The following is a 23389-nucleotide window of genomic DNA, read 5'->3' on the forward strand; positions in this document are numbered from 1 at the left end:
ATCATCACTTCATCTTCTGCTTCCGCTCGTCCCTGCCTTTCTTAGTCAAACTCTCAGGCTGACACAAAACTGTTAATACAGTTTTGGGTACCAGACAAAACACTGGTTTTGAGTACCAGATATGACTTGTTGTTAACAGGTTTTGGGTATTAGACAAGCTCTGCTGTATTTCTGACGTGTGGAGGATTCTATCCCATCTAACATTTTGGCATTGTCGGTAGGTAGTCAACATGATTTAAAGGTCCCGTTTTTCGTGTTTTTTTGAAGCTTTGATTGTGTTTATAGTGTGCAATATAACATGTGTTCATGTTTTGCGTGTAAAAAAACACAGTATTTTTCACATAATTTACTTATCTGTATACCGCTGTTTCCACTGTCATAAAAACGGGCTGATGACTTCCTTGTTCTATGAAGTCCCTCCTTCAGAAATACGTAACGAGTTCTGATTGTGCCAGCGGTTCCTGTGTTGTGATTCGACAGCTCTGAGCGCACCGTGCCCGGAAAGGTCACGCCTCTTACCATAACGTGGAGATGCACGCGCTCAGTGTTATTGTAAACATGTCTTTAATTTTACCCTATCAATTTGAGCTGGAATCAGACCCGGTGATTGGACTGCGGGATGAAAATAACAGCGTTTCGACGACATGGCGACAAACACAACTCTTGTGTATTCCTGTGGGCGGAGGTTAGTCAAAAAACTGTTTTAGTGACGTCATTAAAGAAGGAAGTAGAGGGATGTAGTCCAAACTGGCCGTTCGATGTAGGCGACTTCTGTTAAATAAAATATCTCGCTTGGCATTGAACTTTGAGCTTTAAAATTTTACAGATTTTATTTATACTCTAACAACAACATTACACACTAACTAAAGTTTGAAACATGGGATCACGAAGAACAGGACCTTTAACAATATGAAATTCGTTTTTATTAAATTATAAGTGTAACTTTAGTCTCAAAAAAGTGCAAATCAAAAATGCTCACAACATTAAAATTGTGCGTGCTCTCAGTGATTTTAACAGCGAAAACATGCACACTGCATGCTTATATGCAAATGCCCCACTAAAGAAAATGTCACATGTTAAAATGTATCACTGCTATCCATCTCATTTCCTTTTCCGTCTGCATCTGTAATCTCAGGAAGGGCATCTGCATCCTGCTCTGACATATCAAAGTGGATGTCAACCACCTCGAGGCTGAGCTTGCCTTCCCATCAGCCAAGACCTCCATCACCCGGTTTTTCTCAGCTGAAGGTCAGATAGCCACTGCCTCCAGATGTGTAAAAACACAAAGCATCATCTAAGATGACAAGCTCTCCTTTGCAGACAAAACATCAACATTTTAACAACTGCGTGCTTCATTATCCACAGTATAAGGAAAATAAAGTTGCTTTGGGGTCAAGTTGAGTTAAATCACTAACTTAAATGGAACCAAATGAGATTCCGTTCCAACAGCGCATCCATATTTCAAACACTGGTCTGCTCTAAGTAATTGCCACTTACATGACTGTGCACTTCATTTAGGTTTCTGTGAAAAGAAAAGGGTCTCTTAAGAACCCAAATGTGTTGGGACTAACAGTAAAGTCAAAGGTTAGACTGAAAAAACGAAGTCATTTGCACAGAGGCTTCTGCTTAAACTCCATCCCCCCAGCCGCCATGTTTCTCAGCTGAATAAGTGGTAAAGCAAATTAAGTTAAGGTTCCATTAAACCAACATGATAAGTGAGAGTGAATGTTAAACAGACAGAGTGGATTCGCCCTGCTTCTCAGAGACACTTACAAACCCCTTTAAAACAATCACAGCGTCTGTCTATGCCTGTTTTATGTCTGATGGCAGAAAACCTTGTAAAGCTAATGAAGTCCAGAAACAACTTTATGCAGCTTTAAAAACCAACACTGAAAAAAGCAAAAGAACTTAACTAGCTTCATTATCATCTCCTATCATCACTATCATCTCACATCTAATAAATCATACAGTGGAGATTTAGAAAAAATTGTAAAATTCACTTTTTACCCTTAAATATTTTCCTTGTACCTGTCCATGTTGTCATTATTGCAGTGACCAAAACAGGACAGCTGCATCACCCACAGTTTTAGGTTAGTTGAAAAGCATGAAATTGGTGCTGAAGTCCAACAGGATAAGATACAAACTGTGTAAACACATAACACAACAAATTAAAGGGTTTATCTATCCTGCTGTAGCAAAAAAAAATAATTTTGAGAATAAAATCAATTGAATAAATCTTTTTAAAAATGTTAAGCAATTTAATTTCTTCCATCGATTTCATAAGCATTTGAATAGTGCAGTAGATCCGGATATTTGCCCCTGTGTTTTAGGATAGTAACAGTCATGTTTCTATTCTTAGCAAGCTTGTTTGCTGCAATGCAGTAAATTTGATCCTGTCAATATTAACCAATGGAATATGCAACATGTTGCAGTAATGGAAGAAAAAGCAGAGAGGAAAACTGAACATGATTTTGATTAATTATTCTCCATATGTGTGATGTTATAAAATGTTTCAGTTGCTCTACTGAAGGGTGTAGGTAGATTCTGTCCCAGCATTACTGCTTCTCCAGACTCATCTGGACTGCAAAGACTCAGTTAAGATTCTTCTCAGAGCACACACACACACACACATCATCCAGCCCAGTTGGAAGATTTTAAAAAATGCCTATGGAATCACTTCATAACATGCATCTCATGCCTTTCTGAGATGATGTACTGTATGGATGCATGACCTTAAAGGGTTAGTTCACTCAAAAATGAAATTTCTGTCATTAATTACTCATCCTCATGTCGTTCCACACCCGTATGACCTTCGTTCATCTTCAGAACACAAATTAAGATATTTTTGATAAAATCTGATGGCTCAGTGAGTCCTGTATTGTCAGCAAGATTATTAACTCTTTCAAATGCCCAGAAATCTACCAAAGACGTATTTAAAACAGTTCATGTGACTACAGCGGTTCAACCTTAATGTTATGAAGCGACGAGAATAGTTTTGTGTTTCGAATCAGTGGTTTGGAGCATGTATAAAACTGCCAAAGTCACATGATTTCAGTAAACGAGGCTTCGTTACATCATAAGTGTTTCGAAATGTTTTGAAATTTCTATGGTTCACGTGACTTTGGCAGTTTGATACACGCTCCGAACCACTGATTTGAAACAAAAGATTCATAAAGCTTCGAAGCTTCATGAAGCAGTATTTTGAAATCACCTATCACTAGAAATTATTTAATAAAGTCATTATTTTGTTTTTTTGGCACACAAAAAGTATTCTCGTTGCTTCATAATATTAAGGTTGAACCACTGTAGTCACATGAACTGTTTTAAATGCGTTTTTAGTGGCTTTCTGGGTATCTGAAAGTGTTCATTTTCTTGCTGTCAATGCAGGCCTCACTGAGCCATCGGATTTTATGAAAAATATCTTAATTTGTGTTCTGAATATGAACAAAGGTCTTACGGGTGTGGAACGACATGAGGGTGAATAATTAATGACAGAATTTTCATTTTTGGGTGAACTAACCCTTTAAACTGAAAACTGTAAATGCTACTGAGTGCTACTGCTACTGTGATTGTAATGATGGGTCAACAGCGTGAGGATCCATTTGCAGCTTTTATTTAAAACACAGCACAGTGCAAACAAGGGCAAGGCAAAAGCGTAAACAGGGACAGGCAGAGGCTGTGGCAGGTGGCAAGGAGACAGGATCTTACAACAGGCAGAGATCAGGGCAGGCGGCAGGCAGAACACAGTCCAGGAAACAGGCAAGGATCAGGGCAGACGGCGGAGATTCACAAAGGGTAAGCAGTCCAAACAGCAACAGATAAACAGTCCACAAGGAAACCCTCAGAAATGATCACCTAGGCAAATCAAGACTTCACAGTGTGTGAGTGTGTGTGTCTTAAGTAGTATGAGTGTGATGCAGTGCACGTGCGTGTGCAATCAGTCCCAGGAATGAGGGCCTATGGGTAATGTAGTCCGAATTGGAAGATGATCAGAATTCAGGTGACGGCTCCCTCCGGCGGCCGGGAGGAATAGCCGCGGGAACCGTATTTGTGACAGTGATCTTGTTAAAAATAACAGGTGTTCTTTTCTAACTTTGGGATCCTTCAGGACGGACAGATGATCCATGCAGGTTTGCCCATATTTTACACTTATTGTTAGTTCTTCTGTCAGGATTAAAGGGGTACACTGGCAAAATGGGCTTTCAATAAAACTTGGTATTTAGTAGAAAGGTGAAAAATGAAATTGCTGTTACCTAACTAGAGAAAACAAAGGAAAAAGGTTGTTGTCTTCCCTTTTGCCAAATAGGTAGGAAAACTTCAACACCCATAATGCACTTGACATGTTGCCATCCAAGGTCACTCCCACCAATCAGAAATCGAAACACTTACCAGAGTCAAATAACACCTTGCTTTAGTAGAAAATACTTCTTAGCAAACATTTAGTTATAATAATGTTGACTTATATTGTTCCCAGGTGTAAGAATTCAAAGAGTGAACATTTAGCGGGAGTGAGTTAGTTTTGGTTTCCAGTGAAGGATCCGGCGAGTTGTAGGCAGTGGCTAAAGGCCGCAAAGAATCGTAAATATGAAGAGAACACTGCAATGGAAAATCTGAAAAGCATCTGTGTTTGCAGTCAACATTTCAAAATTGATGAACATGAACACAGTGTTTAAGGCCAAACGGAAGGGAAGAACAGCAGGCTAGTTTTATTCGACATGAAGAAGATTGCCCCACATATGGAGACCACCATGTGGACATCACATGACCAGCTGTGTACTACTACTAATCTAATAATAATAATTATTATTATTATTCATATTATTATTAATTTGTTTTACATTTTAATCGATGAATTCATTGTTAATTATTATTATTCAAAAATAAAATGTAAAAAACAATATTTTTAATAATTATAATAACTAATAATTATGATGATTTTTTAAATTGAGGATGGTTTTGAGTTCTGAAATATAATACCAGCACTCTAAAAAATGCTGGGTTAAAAACAACCCAAGTTGGGTTGAAAATGGACAAACCCAGTGACTGGGTTATTTTAACCCAGCGGTTGGGTTAAATGTTTGCCCAACATGCTGGACAGTTTTATTTAACCCAACTATTGTTTAAAAATTACTATATGGCTATGAACCCAAAATAGGTTGGAAATTAAAAATCAGACACATAATTACTAGAAGCAACAGCAATAATCAAAAGGTGAACATTTATTAATAAGCAATTTAATAAATGTTTATTGTTTAATTATTATTCATTAAACTTATTATTAAATGTTCATTTATTAAACATATTAGTAAATGTTAATATCCAACATACTTTGGGGTCATTTTAAGCAAGCAATACAGTAATTTCTAAACAATAGTTGAGTTAAATAAAACTATCCAGCTGGATGGGCAAACATTTAACCCAATCGCTGGGTTAAAACAACCCAACTGCTGGGGTTTTTTTTTTAGAGTGATGTATTTGTGACTTACTTACTTTCTTTTATTTCAAAAGATAAAGGACATTTTTTTTTCTCATAAACTACTCTTCAGACATGAAGTGTGCCATCCCATGAAGATGACAACATTTCAGTGTATTCATGTGAGTGCAGCAGAAAAGCAGAGAAAGAGAATACCGAATCAGAAAGCGAGAGAAATGTGAAAGAGAGACAGTATGGGTGTGCCTCAGGTTCGCTTAGGACAAATGCCTCCTTCAGCTTCTATTATTAGAAGCAGCTGTTGCCCCTGACAACCGCTTAAAATCATCACTCCAGCACCTCAACTTCTCCACAAAGCACCATGACACACACAAAACAAAAACACAAACACAAATGCTTAAGCAAATGAAACATCACACACATATACACACAAATGGAGTCCATACCTATCACAGTCACACACCCTATCTCACAGTGCGGTCTAAAATGAACTAATTTCTCTGTGCCCATCACACTGAAGACTTCACAGAGGAACAGAAGAATAGAGGCTGAGAGAGAGAGACACTCACTTGAGAGGGACACAACAGGATTAAAAGTAGCGAATAGAAGAACAAAGATTGAAACTGAGTCAAGGACAAGGAAAGCTGGGAAGAAAAATCACTGTAAAACAATCTGATTTGGTTTGGTTCAGCTTGCTGCAGCATTAAAGTCAGAATGAATTTAGACTTTGTTTATTTAGGCAAACCTTAGGAAATTATATGAATCAACACAGGACCTGATCCGCAGTATAAACTTCAGCATTGTGGGAAAAAGAAATGCATATTGATATATGATTGCATAGGCACAGCCCAAACCAGAATGAAGCTAAACCAAATGCAAGTTTACTGAATCAGTGCCTACATACAGTGCTTGACATTAACTTTTTTGCTCACCAGCCACTGTGAGCCACTTTCCAAAGTTACTAGCCACTCAGCATTTTCACTGGATACAATTTTAACATCAATTCCATGGGGAAAAACTGCCATATAGATATTTTTAATATTGTAATATCATAATTTGGCAGCAGGAATATTAGGCAGCTGTCACTTTAAGACCTGACGCACGGATCCAATATACGGTTTACGTTCACTTAAGACATAACTTACTGTATTTACGTGAATACTCACCAAGACCAGCCTTTTGACATTATTTAGTGTGTATTTGACTGCTTAAGCGCAATAAGCAGTGAAAAAGAACTCAATTTACCACTGAGAGGTGGCTTTATGTTTACAATACGTGCAATCCCACAGCAAAATTTAAGCCCTGTAACATCAACAATATTCAATGAGTGAGTGAGTGAGTGAGTGAGTGAGTGAGTGAGTGACGGGTGGCGGGTTTGTGTGTCAACTTGGTGTCAGAGAGATGAGAGAGCGAGAAAGCGCAGCTGGTATCGTGTATCTATTCTGCAGAAATTGAGTATTGGAAGTGTTTCAGATATTTCAGTATTGATATGTATCAAAAAAACTATATTTTTGACAACACTACATTGCACTTAGTTTATTATTTCAGATGCCTTTTTAAAAAACTACAATTGCAAAATGCATATGTTGGGGTGTAACAGTATACAGAAGTCATGGTTTAGTATGTACCTCGGTTTTGGTTCGGTACGATTTTGGTATAATAGGAAAAGGTCACACTTTAGTTTAGGGTCCAATTCTCACTATTTACTAACTATTAACTACGACTTTTGACTCAATAAAGCCCTAATTACTGCTTATTAATAATTAGTAAGGTAGTTGTTGAGTTTAGTTATTGGGTAGGATGATGGGATGTAGAATATGGTCATCCAGAATAAGGCATTTATATCTGCTTTATAAATACTAATAAACAGCCAATACTAATAAGCAACTATTTCATAGTGAGAATTGGAAAAATTAAAGTTTTACCGGACAAATGAACAAATCCACAATGCTAGGTTTCTATTCATTCATTTTGAACAGACATTAGTATCTTGTGGACTTTGTTTTGGTCTTCTGCTCTTTTATAGTTAGCAAACAGTTTTGTATTACCACACGCGCCCCCTTCTGGATTGTAGTGTGGATCACCTGCGACTGACTGTATTCGTCGTCTATCTGCATGAACAAATACATGTACCGTTACACCCCTGGTATATGTATATTATTTATAAAATTCAACCTGCCAAAGTGGCTAGTAAGAGTGACTGCGTTATACAAACCCGATTCCAAAAAAGTTGGGACACTGTACAAATTGTGAATAAAAAAGGAATGCAATAATTTACAAATCTCATAAACTTATATTTTATTCACAATAGAATATAGATAACATATCAAATGTTAAAAGTGAGACATTTTGAAATGTCATGCCAAATATTGGCTCATTTTGGATTTCATGAGAGCTACACATTCCAAAAAAGTTGGGACAGGTAGCAATAAGAGGCCGGAAAAGTTAAATGTACATATAAGGAACAGCTGGAGGAACAATTTGCAACTTATTAGGTCAATTGGCAAAAAAAGAGCCTCTCAGAGTGGCAGTGTCTCTCAGAAGTCAAGATGGGCAGAGGATCACCAATTCCCCCAATGCTGCGGCGAAAAATAGTGGAGCAATATCAGAAAGGAGTTTCTCAGAGAAACATTGCAAAGAGTTTGAAGTTATCATCATCTACAGTGCATAATATCATCCAAAGATTCAGAGAATCTGGAACAATCTCTGTGCGTAAGGTTCAAGGCCGGAAAACCATATTGGATGCCCGTGATCTTCGGGCCCTTAGACGGCACTGCATCACATACAGGAATGCTACTGTAATGGAGATCACAACATGGGCTCAGGAATACTTCCAGAAAACATTGTCGGTGAACACAATCCACCGTACCATTCGCCGTTGCCGGCTAAAACTCTATAGGTCAAAAAAGAAGCCATATCTAAACATGATCCAGAAGCGCAGGCGTTTTCTCTGGGCCAAGGCTCATTTAAAATGGACTGTGGCAAAGTGGAAAACTGTTCTGTGGTCAGACGAATCAAAATTTGAAGTTCTTTTTTAAAAACTGGGACACCATGTCATCCGGACTAAAGAGGACAAGGACAACCCAAGTTGTTATCAGTGCTCAGTTCAGAAGCCTGCATCTCTGATGGTATGGGGTTGCATGAGTGCATGTGGCATGGGCAGCTTACACATCTGGAAAGGCACCATCAATGCTGAAAGGTATATCCAAGTTCTAGAACAACATATGCTCCCATCCAGACGTCGTCTCTTTCAGGGAAGACCTTGCATTTTCCAACATGACAATGCCAGACCACATACTGCATCAATTACAACATCATGGCTGCGTAGAAGAAGGATCCAGTTACTGAAATGGCCAGCCTGCAGTCCAGATCTTTCACCCATAGAAAACATTTGGTGCATCATAATGTTACAACAGAGACACGGAGACAGAGGTAAAAGCAATCCAGGTAAGTTTTATTTCACAATTAGCAGAGCACTGGGTGATAGCAAGCAGATATGTGGTTCTTGAGAGATGAATGGAATGTAATACTGTCCTTTTTCAACTTGCAGATGCTGGAGGAGAGATGCACTGGAGGGAGACGACGGAGACACTCACACACACAGGCAGGTAGGCACACGAGGAGAACAGGAGACGAAGGAGATGAAGGAGATCGCTGGAGCAGGTAAGTATGTAGTTGGGAGTCCTTAAGGTAAGCATACATGTGCTGTAGTGCAAACGAGACCGGACAGTGAGTGTGTGTGAGTGTGGTGGCTTTATAGTGGTGGTAATGATGGTGCTGATGATCTTCAGGTGGCGGTGATTAGTATGCTGGTGATTGAGTGCGTGGGTAAGGGAGTGAGGTGGAACCTGACGTGTCTGTGACACATAAAGAGGAAGATGCGTCAAAGAAGACCTAAGACAGTTGAGCAACTAGAAGCCTGTATTAGACAATAATGGGACAACATTCCTATTCCTAAACTTGTGCAACTTGTCTCCTCAGTCCCCAGACGTTTGCAGACTGTTATAAAAAGAAGAGGGGATGCCACACAGTGGTAAACATGGCCTTGTCCCAACTTTTTTGAGATGTGTTGATGCCATGAAATTTAAAATCAACTTATTTTTCCCTTCAAATGATACATTTTCTCAGTTTAAACATTTGATATGTCATCTATGTTGTATTCTGAATCAAATATTTAAATTTGAAACTTCCACATCATTGCATTCTGTTTTTATTCACAATTTGTACAGTGTCACAACTTTTTTGGAATCGGGTTTGTACACCACTGCTGAAATACACCTGCATTTGGATGTCGAGTCCTGCCTACATATATTGGTTAACATTATCCAATATGTTTTATATATATATATATATATATATATATATATATATATATATATATATATATATATATATTAGGGGTGTAACGGTTCACAAAATTCACGGTTCGGTTCGATACGATACACTGGTGTCGCGGTTCGGTTCGGTACGTTTTATCACAACTATGCAGTGTTTTCAGCCACATAACGTTCTTTAACGTTCATTCTTTTAAGATTTCAGACATTTATATACGCATAAGCACCATTAAAACAATATATTTAGAGTTTATAAAATGCACGCTGATGTCAGACATCAGTGGAAGGAGCAATAACAATCCATTCATATACAATTTGCCGATATTTATTCATATCAGACACACATAATGGGCCTAAGTAACTATAAAGTTTACTCTATTATTCTTCCAGTTCACCAGCCACTTACTTGCATATATTTCGGGAGAAAATGATGAATTCACCTGCTGTAAATCCGACTGACAGGACTCTGTGAAATGCAGCGCAAACTAAGATGGCGGCGCCTATCTCGCGTTATAGATCAAGATAAAGATCATTTATAAAGGCTTTTAAACGACAAAACACACTCACTTACACATATTTGAGGATCGGAATATCAGATAGTTGATAACATGGTAAGCAAGTTTGTGAATATTTTAAATAAACAAGGAAAAACAAAATAATAGCGATCCATCTGTCATACAGTGTTATTGTTGCTGCGCTCAGCGCTAGTGACACGCAAGACGCGTCCCTATGGAAACATTAAAGGCAAACGTTCTAAAATAATGGTTGCATTAAAAAAAAAAAAAACTCACTCTGGGGGGAGATTAGAATATTTTAAACTCACGCTCGAAAGAGATAAAACAAAAACAGCTCCTTATAAAAAAATGAAAATGTTATATAGCTTACAGGGAATCCAAAGTGCACCCAAACACCAGACCTGTTGGTTATTTGGACGATCTTCTATTTCTGGTCTGTTAAACCTTTACAGTCTATGTGTTAAACACATTAGCCATTTTGCAAAGAGCCTTCAGCGCGTACTGAGTGAGCGAGCGCCTGCCTGAGTAGCCACATGTAAATCAGACGCTCCAGACGCCCCAGACGCGTTCGGTTTGAACGCAGCATAACATAAACGTATAAGTTGGTGTTTTTTTTTCTTCGGGGGTGTCAGGGGCGTTGCCTGTTACGTCGTTTGGGTTATTGGGCTACCTTGTTGAACGCATAACATTATATTTCACAAACTTTTTTATTTTCCAAATGTAATTAATTAGTCCAACGAACCGTTCGGTACATAATGCGTACCGCGTACCGAACCGAAAGCCTCGTACCGAACGGTTCGATACGAATACGCGTATCGTTAACATTATCCATATATAACATTAAGCTTGCATGGCCTAAGTGACGTCAGCAGAAAAGGAAAATCATTTCAGAGGAAGATTATATATTTGTTATTATGAACACCCAATTTTTCTTTAAAATAACCTGATTAAATATTATAAACACCCTTTTTGTTTCTTTGGAATAAACTGATTAATCGTTTACAACAAGACTGATAAAGTAAACAGAGTCTCTGTTTCTGAAGTCCACAACAGTTGTTAGAAAAACACCAGCATTATGCTGCAGCCAAGAGTCCACAACTCATCAACATCAAGCGTCTTTTACTGCAAACTTAACACTGCAGTCACGACGTGGTGAGCGAGGGCAACTAAGGTAACCAGCAGTGTACATTAACAATCAATGCAGAAGCGTAAAAAAGCTGGCTATGAAGCTGTGACAGCACTGGGAACAGCTGACCTTCTGCAATATTCTTAGGGGAGCTGAGGTAGATTATCTTAGAGTTTAACGCCGTTTCTAAATTGGCTATTTAAATTCGGGTTTTCTCACTCCTCCGCCAAATCACCTTCCGCAGTGCTCTCTGAACCTGTGATTTTCTGGGCTATAAAAAGCAAAGAAACAGAAAACACATCTGTCGATATCTGCCGCTTCAATCCTGAAGTGTTATGAAAATCGCGTCGGAGAGTATGTGTCTGTTTATTTCAGACAAACAAAGAGGAGAAAATAGAATGAGAGAGTTTACTTGGAGACAAATGCAGTTCAATATCTGATTTTCTAAAAGCACTTGGGATGCTCTGATATTAAAATTCTGGCTGATAGCAATAAGCTCATGATTACTTTCATTGAATGGTCCATAACCAATAAGTCACAGTTATTAAAATTATATCTTTATATTTATAATGTCAAACAAAAAAACAAAACAAACTAGAAATAAATTAAGAGTTTTAAATACTACACGTAAATACAGGCATCACATTCTAATATTCAGAATGAAAAACAATATTAGTGTTTCTAGATTAAGTGTGCATTACATGCAAGGGAATCTAGACGAAAAAATTAAGAAAAGGAGCATGCACAATTATATCTGCCAATATATTCAACATCAACCAATAATTAGAATTTTTTAAAAATCGACAAGATATGTATGCTGTTAAAGTGGTAACCTGCTATTTCTATTTCTACCTAATAGAACCTTTAAATTTAGCTCTGTAGGTGTAACCTAATGCATTTAGGTTGATTCAATGATTTTAAATAATATTAAGTTGAATAAAATAAATTTATATACCACATAGATAGAGTTGCCACATGAATCACATTTTTTCCCTGCCTTCTTACCTAAAAATCACAACAGATTTTGACGTAACTGCATATTTTTTATGCTAGTCTCTGCAGATACTACACAAAAATGACAACCAAACTTGACTTTTGCTCACAACACATTCAAACAAATCTAAATTAATTCCGGTGAAACTCACCACTGACCAGTATTAAAAGCAATCATGAAAAGCTGATTAGATAAAGAACTTCAAAACAGAGCATAAGAACACGCTACAATATGCCAGATCCTTTTGTCCTTTCAACAGTAAATTAAATCAGCCACGATAATCAACTCTACATTATAAATCATAACTTCAATCTCTACAATAATTTTTGGGATGGTTTCTTTTATCCTGACTTTGCCACAAGGGAGAAAACTGACATAAATTGGTCCAGGTGGTATTCCTGCATACATTTAACCTGATCACATACATGTTGAATTTATTTTTAAAAGTATATTTCTAGAAACATAGAATTTCTATAAAGAGTGAGTCCTGAGGGAGATGCTGCAAATGTTAACTATCTCTCCGCTGTGCCTCACTAACTCCCCCCACCATGTGTCCTCCCTGAAAGGCCTCCAAATCTGTAAAATAATTTATGTATGACAAATCACCACAGAAATGGCTTTTGTTGAGGCCCACTATCCATAATTCACGAAAAAAAGCTTTTTCCAGCATGAGCAATGTGACACCTTGTCATAACAACCTCAACCTTAGACCTGAGTATCCTAGAAATCCCACAGAGTGCATCCGTCTTCAGAGCGGAAGTTTATTTCAGAACACAATTTACTGTTATTCTTACAACTATTTTATCATTTTAAAAAGAAAATGATTGGAACTAATCTCCAGTCCACGGCCATCATCAGTGGGACAAGAGGAGCTCACTAATGTCCTCTATAGCAGTGGTTCTTAAAGGGGTCCTATTAGCTAAATTCACTTTTTAAGGTGTTTAATGTGTGTCCGCATGTGTGTGAGAACAACCAGCCTATAATGGTCAAAATCCACTCACTCACTTTTTTTATAATTCCCATAAATAAAAAGCAGTCTCTTCAAATAAGCTGATTCAGAATCCCCCCTACGATTATGTCATTGTAAGGAGAAGCCCCACCCACAACCAGTGACGATCTGCATAACTATTAGCATAGACACAGCCATGAGTGAGAAGCACAGAGTCCGCCATTTCTGTATACTCGCTGTAGCAGCTGGAGTTGTCCAATGTCTGTGCCAAAGAGGCATTACAAGAGTTGTGTTTTGGGACATTGTGGTTAAATTTCATTTTCGAAGGAAATGTCTCAAAGAAAATTGGTCTTAATGGCAGTCATTTGTGTCAATCATTTTGCGCCAAACTGCTTCACAAACGAGGGTCTTTTCAACGACTTCGGTTCGAACATATAAGTCTGAACACCGCTACTGACAATTTCTGAAATTTTCAGTGCGTGAGTGTAACGTGGTTCATAGATGTGGGAAGGAGGAGGCGGGAACCGGCGAACATTCAACAAAACTTTAATTCAAAATAAACAAAGAACAAAACGAAAGTAATGCCGGCAGACCCTCGCGGACGTCTGCCGGCCACACAAACATAATAAAACGTAAAATAAAGTCCAGGCCTGGTCCTCTCTCGTCCTTCACGGTCGTCGCTCCTCCTTTTATGCCTCCGGAGCTCCTCCGTGAGAGACTCGAGGCCGGCGCGCCTCGCAGGTGATGCTCATTATCACTCGCGCCACCGGCCTCGCGCCGTTCCCTCACGGCTCTCGCCCGCCCTGCTCGTCACAGTGAGATTGTCCTGTTTTGTTGTTGCCCATGTTCTGGCAATCTGTCCTACACTGGTATGCCAGAGCATGAGCTCTTTAAGCTCCACCCTCTTCTTGAAAGGGGGCCGGGAGAACCAGCTCATTTGCATTTAAAGGGACACAAAAAACGGCGCGTTTTTGCTCACCCCCAAAAAGTGGCAAATTTAACATGATATAAAAAAATTATCTGAGGGGTATTTTGAGCTAAAACTTTAAATACACACTCTGGGGACATCAGAGACTTATTTTAAATCTTTTTTAAAAGGGGCATAATAGGTATGTAAGATAGGTATGTAAGATTCTTAATAGGGGTTAAACGGATCGTAGTTGATTCGTGATCCATACAGACCAGGAACCACGGTTCAGCACACATGTGAATCAGGGATTAATTGCAAAGTTTAACCATCATAGGGAAGTTTATCATTTGCACGTTTTGCCAATTTACACATACAAGTGATTTTAAACCATTCCAGTGCAAGAAGAGGCAAAAGAGAATTTAATTCGATACTCATGCGCTGTTATTATCTGTGCCTAATTATTACATTTATCTACCTGAATACAAGTTAGACCTTACTTTATTGTGTAACTTTGTTGTGTTTAGGGCTTCAACAACTATTCAATAAAATCAATATAGTGAAGTGGAGGAAACAGATTGAGCTGCTGCGGGAAAGGTACGAGCCGATCAAAACATGAGAATTCTTTATTTTAAGCTTCAAGCTAATGCATTAGCGTAGTGGCTCGCCCTGCCTGGCGCTTTGACAGATGCATGCGTTTCCTCAGCGCAAAACGTTCATTCTACGGCTATATCCTTATCTGTAAATGTTACAAATTCATGCAAGCATTTCCATTTTGCATAAAGGCTCATCCTGACAGTCTGCGTTAAACTTCAAACTTTACTGAATGAGAGCCGGCGCATGCACCCGCGTCAGACAGACGAAACGCGGTAGAGAGGGATATTCAGCGCAAAAATATTCATTTTGCTGAAATATCTGTTGTTTAAAGTTAAAGTTAAATTTAGATTTAAAAATCAACGTCATTCAAGTATTTTATAATAGTAGTAACTGTAAAGGGATAACAACATGTAATTTAAATGTAAGAAGTTTCTTAAGCCGCGTTTCCACCGAAATTACCCGGAACAATTGTACCAGGAACTTTTCTCCCAGGAACGTTTTGTCCCCCCCAGACCTGTTGCCTTCTGCGTTTCCACGCGGTCTAAAGTACCGTGAAGATTAGGCTAATTTGTCCGGTGACGTAGTACTGCGCGCAACTGTTTCTTCCTGTCAGTGACGGACCGTAATCATTCTTGTGCGACAGAAAAAGCAGTATGGAGGAGATTCAAGGAATGCTGCTTCTGCTCATGGTGTATTGGTTTACTAAAGAAATAATGAACCAAACGGCAGAAAAAAGACGAGCACTGATAGTAAAGCGTATACAGAAAGCTCGTAATTCTCGATATAAAATGAGACAACGTGTCCTATCTGCAATTGCCGACATCGACCGTGAGATGGCTGGGACGAACGCGCTCCATCGGGCAGAAAGAACAAGATTGGTAAGAAAACAATCAATCAAAATTATCCAGAGTTGTGAAGAATGTTATTATGGAATTTACTGCTGCGTGGAGTTGACCAATCAAATGCGGCGTGAATCCGACCAATCAGCATGTTCAGCGCCTAGTCCCACCCCCGAAAGTTCCTGAACTTTGAAAAAGTACCACCTCGCCATCAGGGACTTTTCTGAGGGGGAAATTTTACCCGGAACTTTTTTTAGTTCCTGGGTCCTGCGGTGGAAACACACCGAGTACCAGCCCAAAGTCCCTAGTTCCTGGGTAAAGTTCCTGCGGTGGAAACGGGGCTTTATAGACTATTTACAGGACAAAGAAATGATAGTAACAGGTGATTGTGTCCAGAGTGAATGTGTGTGTTCCTGCAGAACATTTATCTTGTTTTTCTTTATTATCTTTTTTACTATCTTAATTTGTAATGTAGAGATTTACACTACATTCACAATATACAGTGCTTAAGAAATTTATTAGACCTCTGCCACCCAATGTAAGGTTTGTGCCACAGCTGTCCTAAACTATCAGTATCACCAAAATCATTTTTTATGTTTCTGTAATGGTTAATCTACCAGTATGTGTTCTTTAGTCACAGCAGTATTTCTAAAGCTACAATATGTCTATTGTTGATATCCATGAATTTTTGATTTTACTGTTTTACAAGAAAGGCAGAAAAAAAGTAAAGCACTTATAGTTGTGTTTTTTTTTTTTTTTTTCAGATGCCCAATTACAGTCAATAACACCAGAGACTGTTATTAAGTTTTTGGGGGGATATTATGTGTGAATAATGACTATTTAGTTTTTTCAGTTTGTTATTTGCCTAGGCAATAACATTTTTAGTTTTAAACAAGTTTTGAAAGATTTAAGTTCAGGTGTTCTCTCAGGTAGTCTAATAAATTTAGCACTGTATGTTTTCATAGCATTCAATTAACATTTGTTTGAAGTACATTGGGCACGATGTGCAATAATGTGTTTTTTGTTAAAAAAAAAAAACTAAAATAAATAAAATTAGGATTTTTATCCAATTAATTGATTAATCGAAAAAATAATCAACCAACTAATCGATTATCTAAATAATCGTTAGTTGCAGCCCTAGTTGTGTTGTATTTATCTATGCTTGTAATTATTGTTCTTATTTTATTACTGACTGTTCACTTGCCTTTAATAATGTTTGAACTTTATTAGTTAGGCTAGTAGTTTTTGCTGCGGTTTAAGTACTTAAAGTGTGCTTTAAAGGGTTAGTTCACCCAAAAATGAAAATAATGTCATTAATTACTTGCCCTCATGCCGTTCCACACCTGTAAGACCTTCATTCATCTTCGGAACACAAATTGAGATATTTTTGTTGAAATCCGATGGCTCAGTGAGGCCTCCATAGGGAGCAATGACATTTCCTCTCTCAAGATCCATTAATGTACTAAAAACATATTTAAATCAATTCATGTGAGTACAGTGGTTCAATATTAATATTATAAAGCTACGAGAATATTTTTGGTGCACCAAAAACACAAAATAACGACTTATTAACACTGCTTCATGAATCTTTTGTGTTGAATCATGATTCGGCTCGCGTGTCAAACCGCCAAACTGCTGAAATCATGTGACTTTGGCGCTCCGAACTGCTGATTCGACACAAAAGATTCATAATGCTCCGAAGCTTCCTGAAGCAGTGTTTTGAAATCGGCCATCACTATATAAATCGTTATTTTGTTTTTTTGGTGCACAAAAAATATTCTTGTCACTTCATAATATTAATATTGAACCACTGTACTCACATGACCTGATTTAAATATGTTTTTAGTACATTAATGGATCTTGAGAGGTTCTGTGGCTTTACTCTCAATAGAGGCCTCAGTGAGCCATCAGATTTCAACAAAAATATCTTAATTTGCGTTCCAAAGATGAACAAAGGTCTTACGGGTGTGGAACGGCATGAGGGTGAGTAATAAATGACATTATTTTCATTTTTGGGTGAACTAACCCTTTAAGTAGTAAATGCAGGCGCCAAAATCTAAACGTAGGCTATAAACGAACTACACCACAGTCTCATGACTTCAACGTCACCATCACTTAGCTTTTGACAACTCTTTCAGTCTTTGTTTAAAAACATTTTCCATGAAAGTTCGAGTAAGAGTTTTCCTGTTTTGCTGATGACATTTAAAGGTGCCCAAGAATGCTTTTTCACAAGATGTAATATAAATCTACGGTGTCTCATGAATGTGTCTGTGAAGTTTCAGCTCAAAATACCCCATAGATTTTTTTTAATTAATTTTTTTAACTGCCTAGTTTGGGGCATCATTAACTATGCACTGATTTACACTCGACGCCGCCCCTTTAAATGCTCACGCTCCCTGCCAAACGAGCTCTCGACTATATTACAGTGCATTTACAAAGTTCACACAGCTAATATAACCCTCAAATGGATCTTTACAAGATGTTCGTCATGCATGCTGTATGCATGCTTCGAATTATGTGAGTAAAGTATTTATTTGGATGTTAACGTTTTATTCAGAGTGAATTTGAGGCTATATGCTCTGTGGCTAACGGCTAATGCTACATTGTTGGAGAGATTTATAAAGAATGAAGTTGTGTTTATGAATTATACAGACTGCAAGTGTTTAAAAATGAAAATAGCGATGGCTCTTGTCTCTGTGAATACAGTAATAAACGATGGTGACTTTAACCACATTTAACAGTACATTAGCAACATGCTAACGAAACATTTAGAAAGACAATTTACAAATATCACTAAAAATATCATGATATCATGGATCATGTCAGTTATTATTGCTCCATCTGCCATTTTTCTCTATTGTTCTTGCTTGCTTACCTAGTCTGATGCTTCATCTGTGCACAAATCCAGACTTTACTGGCTTGTGTAATCCCTTAAACATGGGCTGGCATTATGCAAATATTGGGGGCGTACACCCCGACTGTTACGTAACAGTCGGTGTTATGTTGAGATTCGCCTGTTTTTCGGAGGTCGTTTAAACAAATGAGATTTATATAAGAAGGAGGAAACAATGAAGTTTGAGACTCACTGTATGTCATTTCCATGTACTGAACTCTTGTTATTTAACTATGCCGAGGTAAATTCAATTTTTGAATCTAGGGCACCTTTAACATCTACGACAACTGCCTTTTACAAGACAAGTAAAAACTTTAAAATAAAAAATCACAAGAGGGTATTACTGATGTCTTTTATATTGTAGAATAAAATGTGAAAATATCTTGGGCTTGTGTTTTACACCAAATTACACCAAAAACCCACTGACTTCAGGAACTGGAAGTGCTAAAATGTTAACTAATTTCAGGGTTTTGGCCAACAAAAATTGTCTTCCCTGCACCACTCTATTGGACCATGGCTGATGCGTTACAATGCATTCAGCTTCGGTTACAGAAGCGCAAGCCAAAATTCGCTGCATTTAAACCTTAATTAAACAGGTCAAAGTGAATTCCGCTAGGTGATCATCAAAATCATAATTTCTTTTATTTCAGGGTGACATTAAAATCATTTTTGTGTTTTAACATCCATTATTTCAACCTATACCAACCTGTGAGTGTGTGTGCATGGGGTCTCGTGTGCATGTTCCTCACAAAAATGCTTATTTTGGTCTTCTTTGCTGAGTCAGAGTAAAAGATTATGTCAGTTCAGCTCCAATGCCAAAACAATCATAATGCAAAATGAACACAATGCCTCTCTAATCTTACAGTCAGCTGTGCTTGTGAAAGAAAGAGAAACAGCCTGTAGCTCTTCCCTGACTGGACTACAACAGCAGACATTATTCACTGTAGCCTTAATAGGTTGTGTTGACAGAGATTTCCACTTGCTTCAAAGCCCACCATCTATTAAACAATCAGAGCAGCCTGTGGACTCACTCACCATGTTCACTTCCGACACCATGTCGATACTAGAGATGTCAATACTCATACCAACATCAACCGGAGGACCTGCAAAGCAAACAGACACCACAATCTTCTCTAACATGGTCTCATATGATCCATCAAAATGGTCAAATCCATCAGTGAGAATGGAAAAATGTTTTAAATCAATATAACATCTTTACCTCCAAAGTCAGGCCTGAGACGGATGTCGTAGCCTTTGAGTAGTTTATCCACGGTGACTTTGACGTATGACATGTTGCTTGGTTCATTTACACTGAGGAAGAGTAGTGTGATATTTAAGAAACTGTGACTCAACTGTGCGGAAACAATCCATCTTAAGCCTAAAATCTGGTCTTGTAGCAAAGCCAAGCTGCCTTCTAGCCTGGCCGACCTGGTCTTAGCTGGTCTACCAGTCTGCTCTAGATAGTCCCTAGCTTGTCCTCAACTGGCTTTCATCTGAAAAGTGCCCAAAACCGCGCTAAAACCAGGCTGTGAGACCAGCTAAGACCAGCAAAGATGGTTTAACATGGCTCTGCAGGGAATGCAGTCAGACTGATCATACAGATATAGGTACACAAGCACGTAATGTCTTACCTGTTCGCCGGCGGGCTACGACCAAGCGTCAAAGCCACGAGCACGAGGAGACACAAGATCCTCGCGCGCCAGTGATCCCGAGCGATCACCATCCCTCTCATCATCGACCGAGCAGAAGCCCAAACTTAGTCTGAAGAAGCGCTTCAGCGACGTCAACTACACAGCAACGCATGCGCGACGATGAGACCAACATTAAAATACTACAAACGCAAAGAAATGAGCAACTCTATGGAAAACCAAAGTGGTGCGCGAGGTGTTCTTGCGTCTGTCGCGCTGCCCGGTGCTGACGCTGCTTGCGGAGCGTATCAGTATGCCGGTCAGATCCCATCGCCAGCGGGTCACTGGACACGACAGCTCATGGCAGTCCACTGCGCGTGTTCCTTGGAAGAGAAGCTGAACGTACAGTCGCGTTGAGGAGATTATGCGCCTGTCCCTTCCGTGCATCTAAAATGATTCAATCCGAGGCAGACAGAGCTGAGTGCGTAGTTTTTGCTGGAGGTGTGTGTGCGCACCTGAACGCGCGCGCCGGCTCAAGAGCTCTTTCGCGCCACCTTTCAATTTGCGGTGCATCACGCGCCCGAGACAGAGTGAATTATTTGGTAGAAACTCGGAAAACGCATTAAAACAGCGGGCGCAGCGAAAAACGCATTAATATCTGGAGACGGTGGGAATAATTAATGGACAGGGCGCGTTACTGCTGATGTCAGGAAAGAACAGCAGACGTTTAAAGTATAGAGATATTCTGTTCAAACAGCCAAGTAATACTTTAGCAATATTTTCTATAATAGTTGTTACCTGTTATAAACTAAGAGCAGGAACCTAAATTGGTAAGTTATTAAATGATAAAGGGGGATAAACTGCACAGAAAAAAAAAAGGAATAGGCGAGGGGCTTGTTGTCACAGTAAATATGTGGTTTTGGGTTAAAAAGTCCTTTTACAAGCAAATTTGTTTTCTCTAGCAATGGTAGCCATTTTGTTTTTCAAACACTAGTTCAAAACCAAACAAGTTGTTTAGTTATTTTAAGTAGCTTTTTTTAGTTTATTAAAAATATAGGCGTAATTCTGTGAGTTCCAATTGAATTCAGTGCAGTTGTTTATTTTACATCATTAAACAGACTAACAATTAGTGTTGGGGGACGTTACTTTTAAAAGTAATGTATTACAATATTGTTACTCCCTAAAAAAGTAACTAATTGCGTTACTTATTTTCTTTTTATGAAAAGTAATGCATTACTTTTGCTTTACTTTTTCTCATCTGGGCTGGGCTTGCTTGTTTGTTTGTTTTTTTAATAACAACAAAAAAAGTTATATTTTTGGCAAATGTTAAGGCCCTTTCTCACTAAAAGTGAAATGAATAAGCCTCAGGCTGAAGGAAATGCATATTTACATCTGTAAAGTAGAGGGCGCCGCTCAAACAAACCTTTCAGGTGTGCTGCCATTCTGGATTAGAGAAGAATAAGATACAGCAGAAGGAAGTTCAACACTCTTACTTGTAAATAAAATCTAAAGTAATTTTTGCTTATTATTATGGTTGAATCAGATCATTGAAGGTCAGCAGCAAAGACATTGGATAATAAAGTGAGATTAAATACATAAAGTATATTTGTGTAATTTTATATAATTAATTATTACATGTTTGCGTAAAACTCTGAGATTGCATTTCGCTGTTTTTATTCATTTTGAGAAATACTGAATGTATTTGTGTAAGTGAGATGAGTAAATGCATGTTCACATTTAGTCTAGAACTACAATAACCATCATGTTCACACAGCGCACACAACACCTCTGTGCTTTATTTCTGTCAACATGACAGGAGAGCTGTCAGTCAATAAATGTGAAAAAGTAATTTGCGTTACTTATTTGAAAGAGTAACTTAGATATTTTGTTGTAAATTGAAAAAGTAACTGCATTACTTTACTAGTTACTTGAAAAAGTAATCTGATTACGTAACTCAGGTTGCTTGTAATGCGTTACCCCAACACTGCTAACAATAACATAAAATCAGAAAAACTAGAACAAGGTAGCATGAAAATATTCAACACGCTCTCAAGGCGATTTTACTGTATTCAGTTCGTATGGATTCGTACATGGAGGATACACCAGGGAGAGTTTCAGTCGAAAGTGTCTGCTAAATTACAATATAAAAAACTCCTGCCATCAGGCCTGACAGGAACTAAACTGCATGTCAGGCCCTGTGGGAAGAAGATTTATTGTTTAGTGGAGCAAAGAGTTTGAGACACGATGACAGGCTGCTGTATTTTCTTCCCCTCTGGACATTAAGTGGTATGCCTGAATGCTCAACCATACTGTACAGGCTTTGTAAGGAGCCCTCAATAAAGACTGTTTTGAGCTGACCTGAGATATCATGAAGAAGAGGGTTGGTATAGGAAAGTAGGTTTTTGGGATCTTTAAATCCTCAAATGCACAAAGTCCAAGCCTGGTGGGGAACTAGGTCTTGGAACAGCAGAAGGAACTGTGTAAGAGGGCACTGGAGTGAACAGTGCAGATAAGGAGCTCAGTTTGATCCAGCTACAACAAAATATTCACAAGTGCCAAAGATTTCAAAGCAATACAGATTTAAAATAAAAAGACGGAGTGATTCAGAGAAATGCTGACAGAATGTGATGCCAGAATTCATTGTGGTATTGACACTTTGTTACTAGTTTCCCATTTTGTCATATTAATAATTTTGCATATTCTTTGCAGTTCATTACACTAATGATTTTAAAGACATTTAATTATATGCAATAAATTTTGGGGGGTATTATGTAGGGTCGCCACTTGATGTCAAATGTTGGTCTTGAAGCAAAACCAGTTGATAACCACTGCCTTAGAGTAAGGTGGATAGTGGTTCAACATTAATGTTATGAAGCGATGAGAATACTTTTTGTGTGCCAAAAAAACCCAAAATAATGACTTTATTCAAAAATATATATCTAGTGATGGCCGATTTCAAAACACTGCTTCATGAAGCTTTATGAAGCTTTTATTTCGAATCAGTGGTTCGGAACGTGAAAATTATTTCATTACACAAGGTTTCGTTATGTCATAAGTGTTTTGAAATTTCAATGGTTGCATTGACAGTGGTGACTATGGCAGTTTGATACATGCTCCGAACCACTGATTCCAAACAAAAGATTCGTAAAGCTTCAAAGCTTCATGAAGTGTTTTGA

At 38.3% G+C, this 23389-nt stretch overlaps 1 protein-coding gene across 7 annotated transcripts in view; it reads right to left on the reverse strand.

Annotated features, from left to right (window-relative positions):
* Positions 1 to 21342, reverse strand: part of gabrb1 (gamma-aminobutyric acid type A receptor subunit beta1) — a 39949-nt gene extending 18607 nt beyond the window's left edge. For 2 of the 7 annotated variants that reach the window (XM_048204133.1, XM_048204132.1), the window contains exons 1-3: positions 20217 to 20988; positions 19805 to 19896; positions 19621 to 19688 (exon numbers count right to left, since the gene is read on the reverse strand). In XM_048204133.1, coding sequence (XP_048060090.1) covers positions 19621 to 19688; positions 19805 to 19896; positions 20217 to 20320 — 264 coding nt within the window. In that variant the 5' untranslated portion in view covers positions 20321 to 20988. Of the gene's footprint in view, positions 1 to 10171; positions 10232 to 19620; positions 19689 to 19804; positions 19897 to 20216 lie in introns of those variants that run through there. The other 5 variants (XM_048204135.1, XM_048204136.1, XM_048204134.1 and 2 more) reach the window with 5 other exon arrangements.
* Positions 21343 to 23389: the final 2047 nt, after the last annotated feature.

This window comes from Megalobrama amblycephala, linkage group LG10 (assembly GCF_018812025.1).
Source record: "Megalobrama amblycephala isolate DHTTF-2021 linkage group LG10, ASM1881202v1, whole genome shotgun sequence".
NCBI lineage: Eukaryota > Metazoa > Chordata > Actinopteri > Cypriniformes > Xenocyprididae > Megalobrama > Megalobrama amblycephala.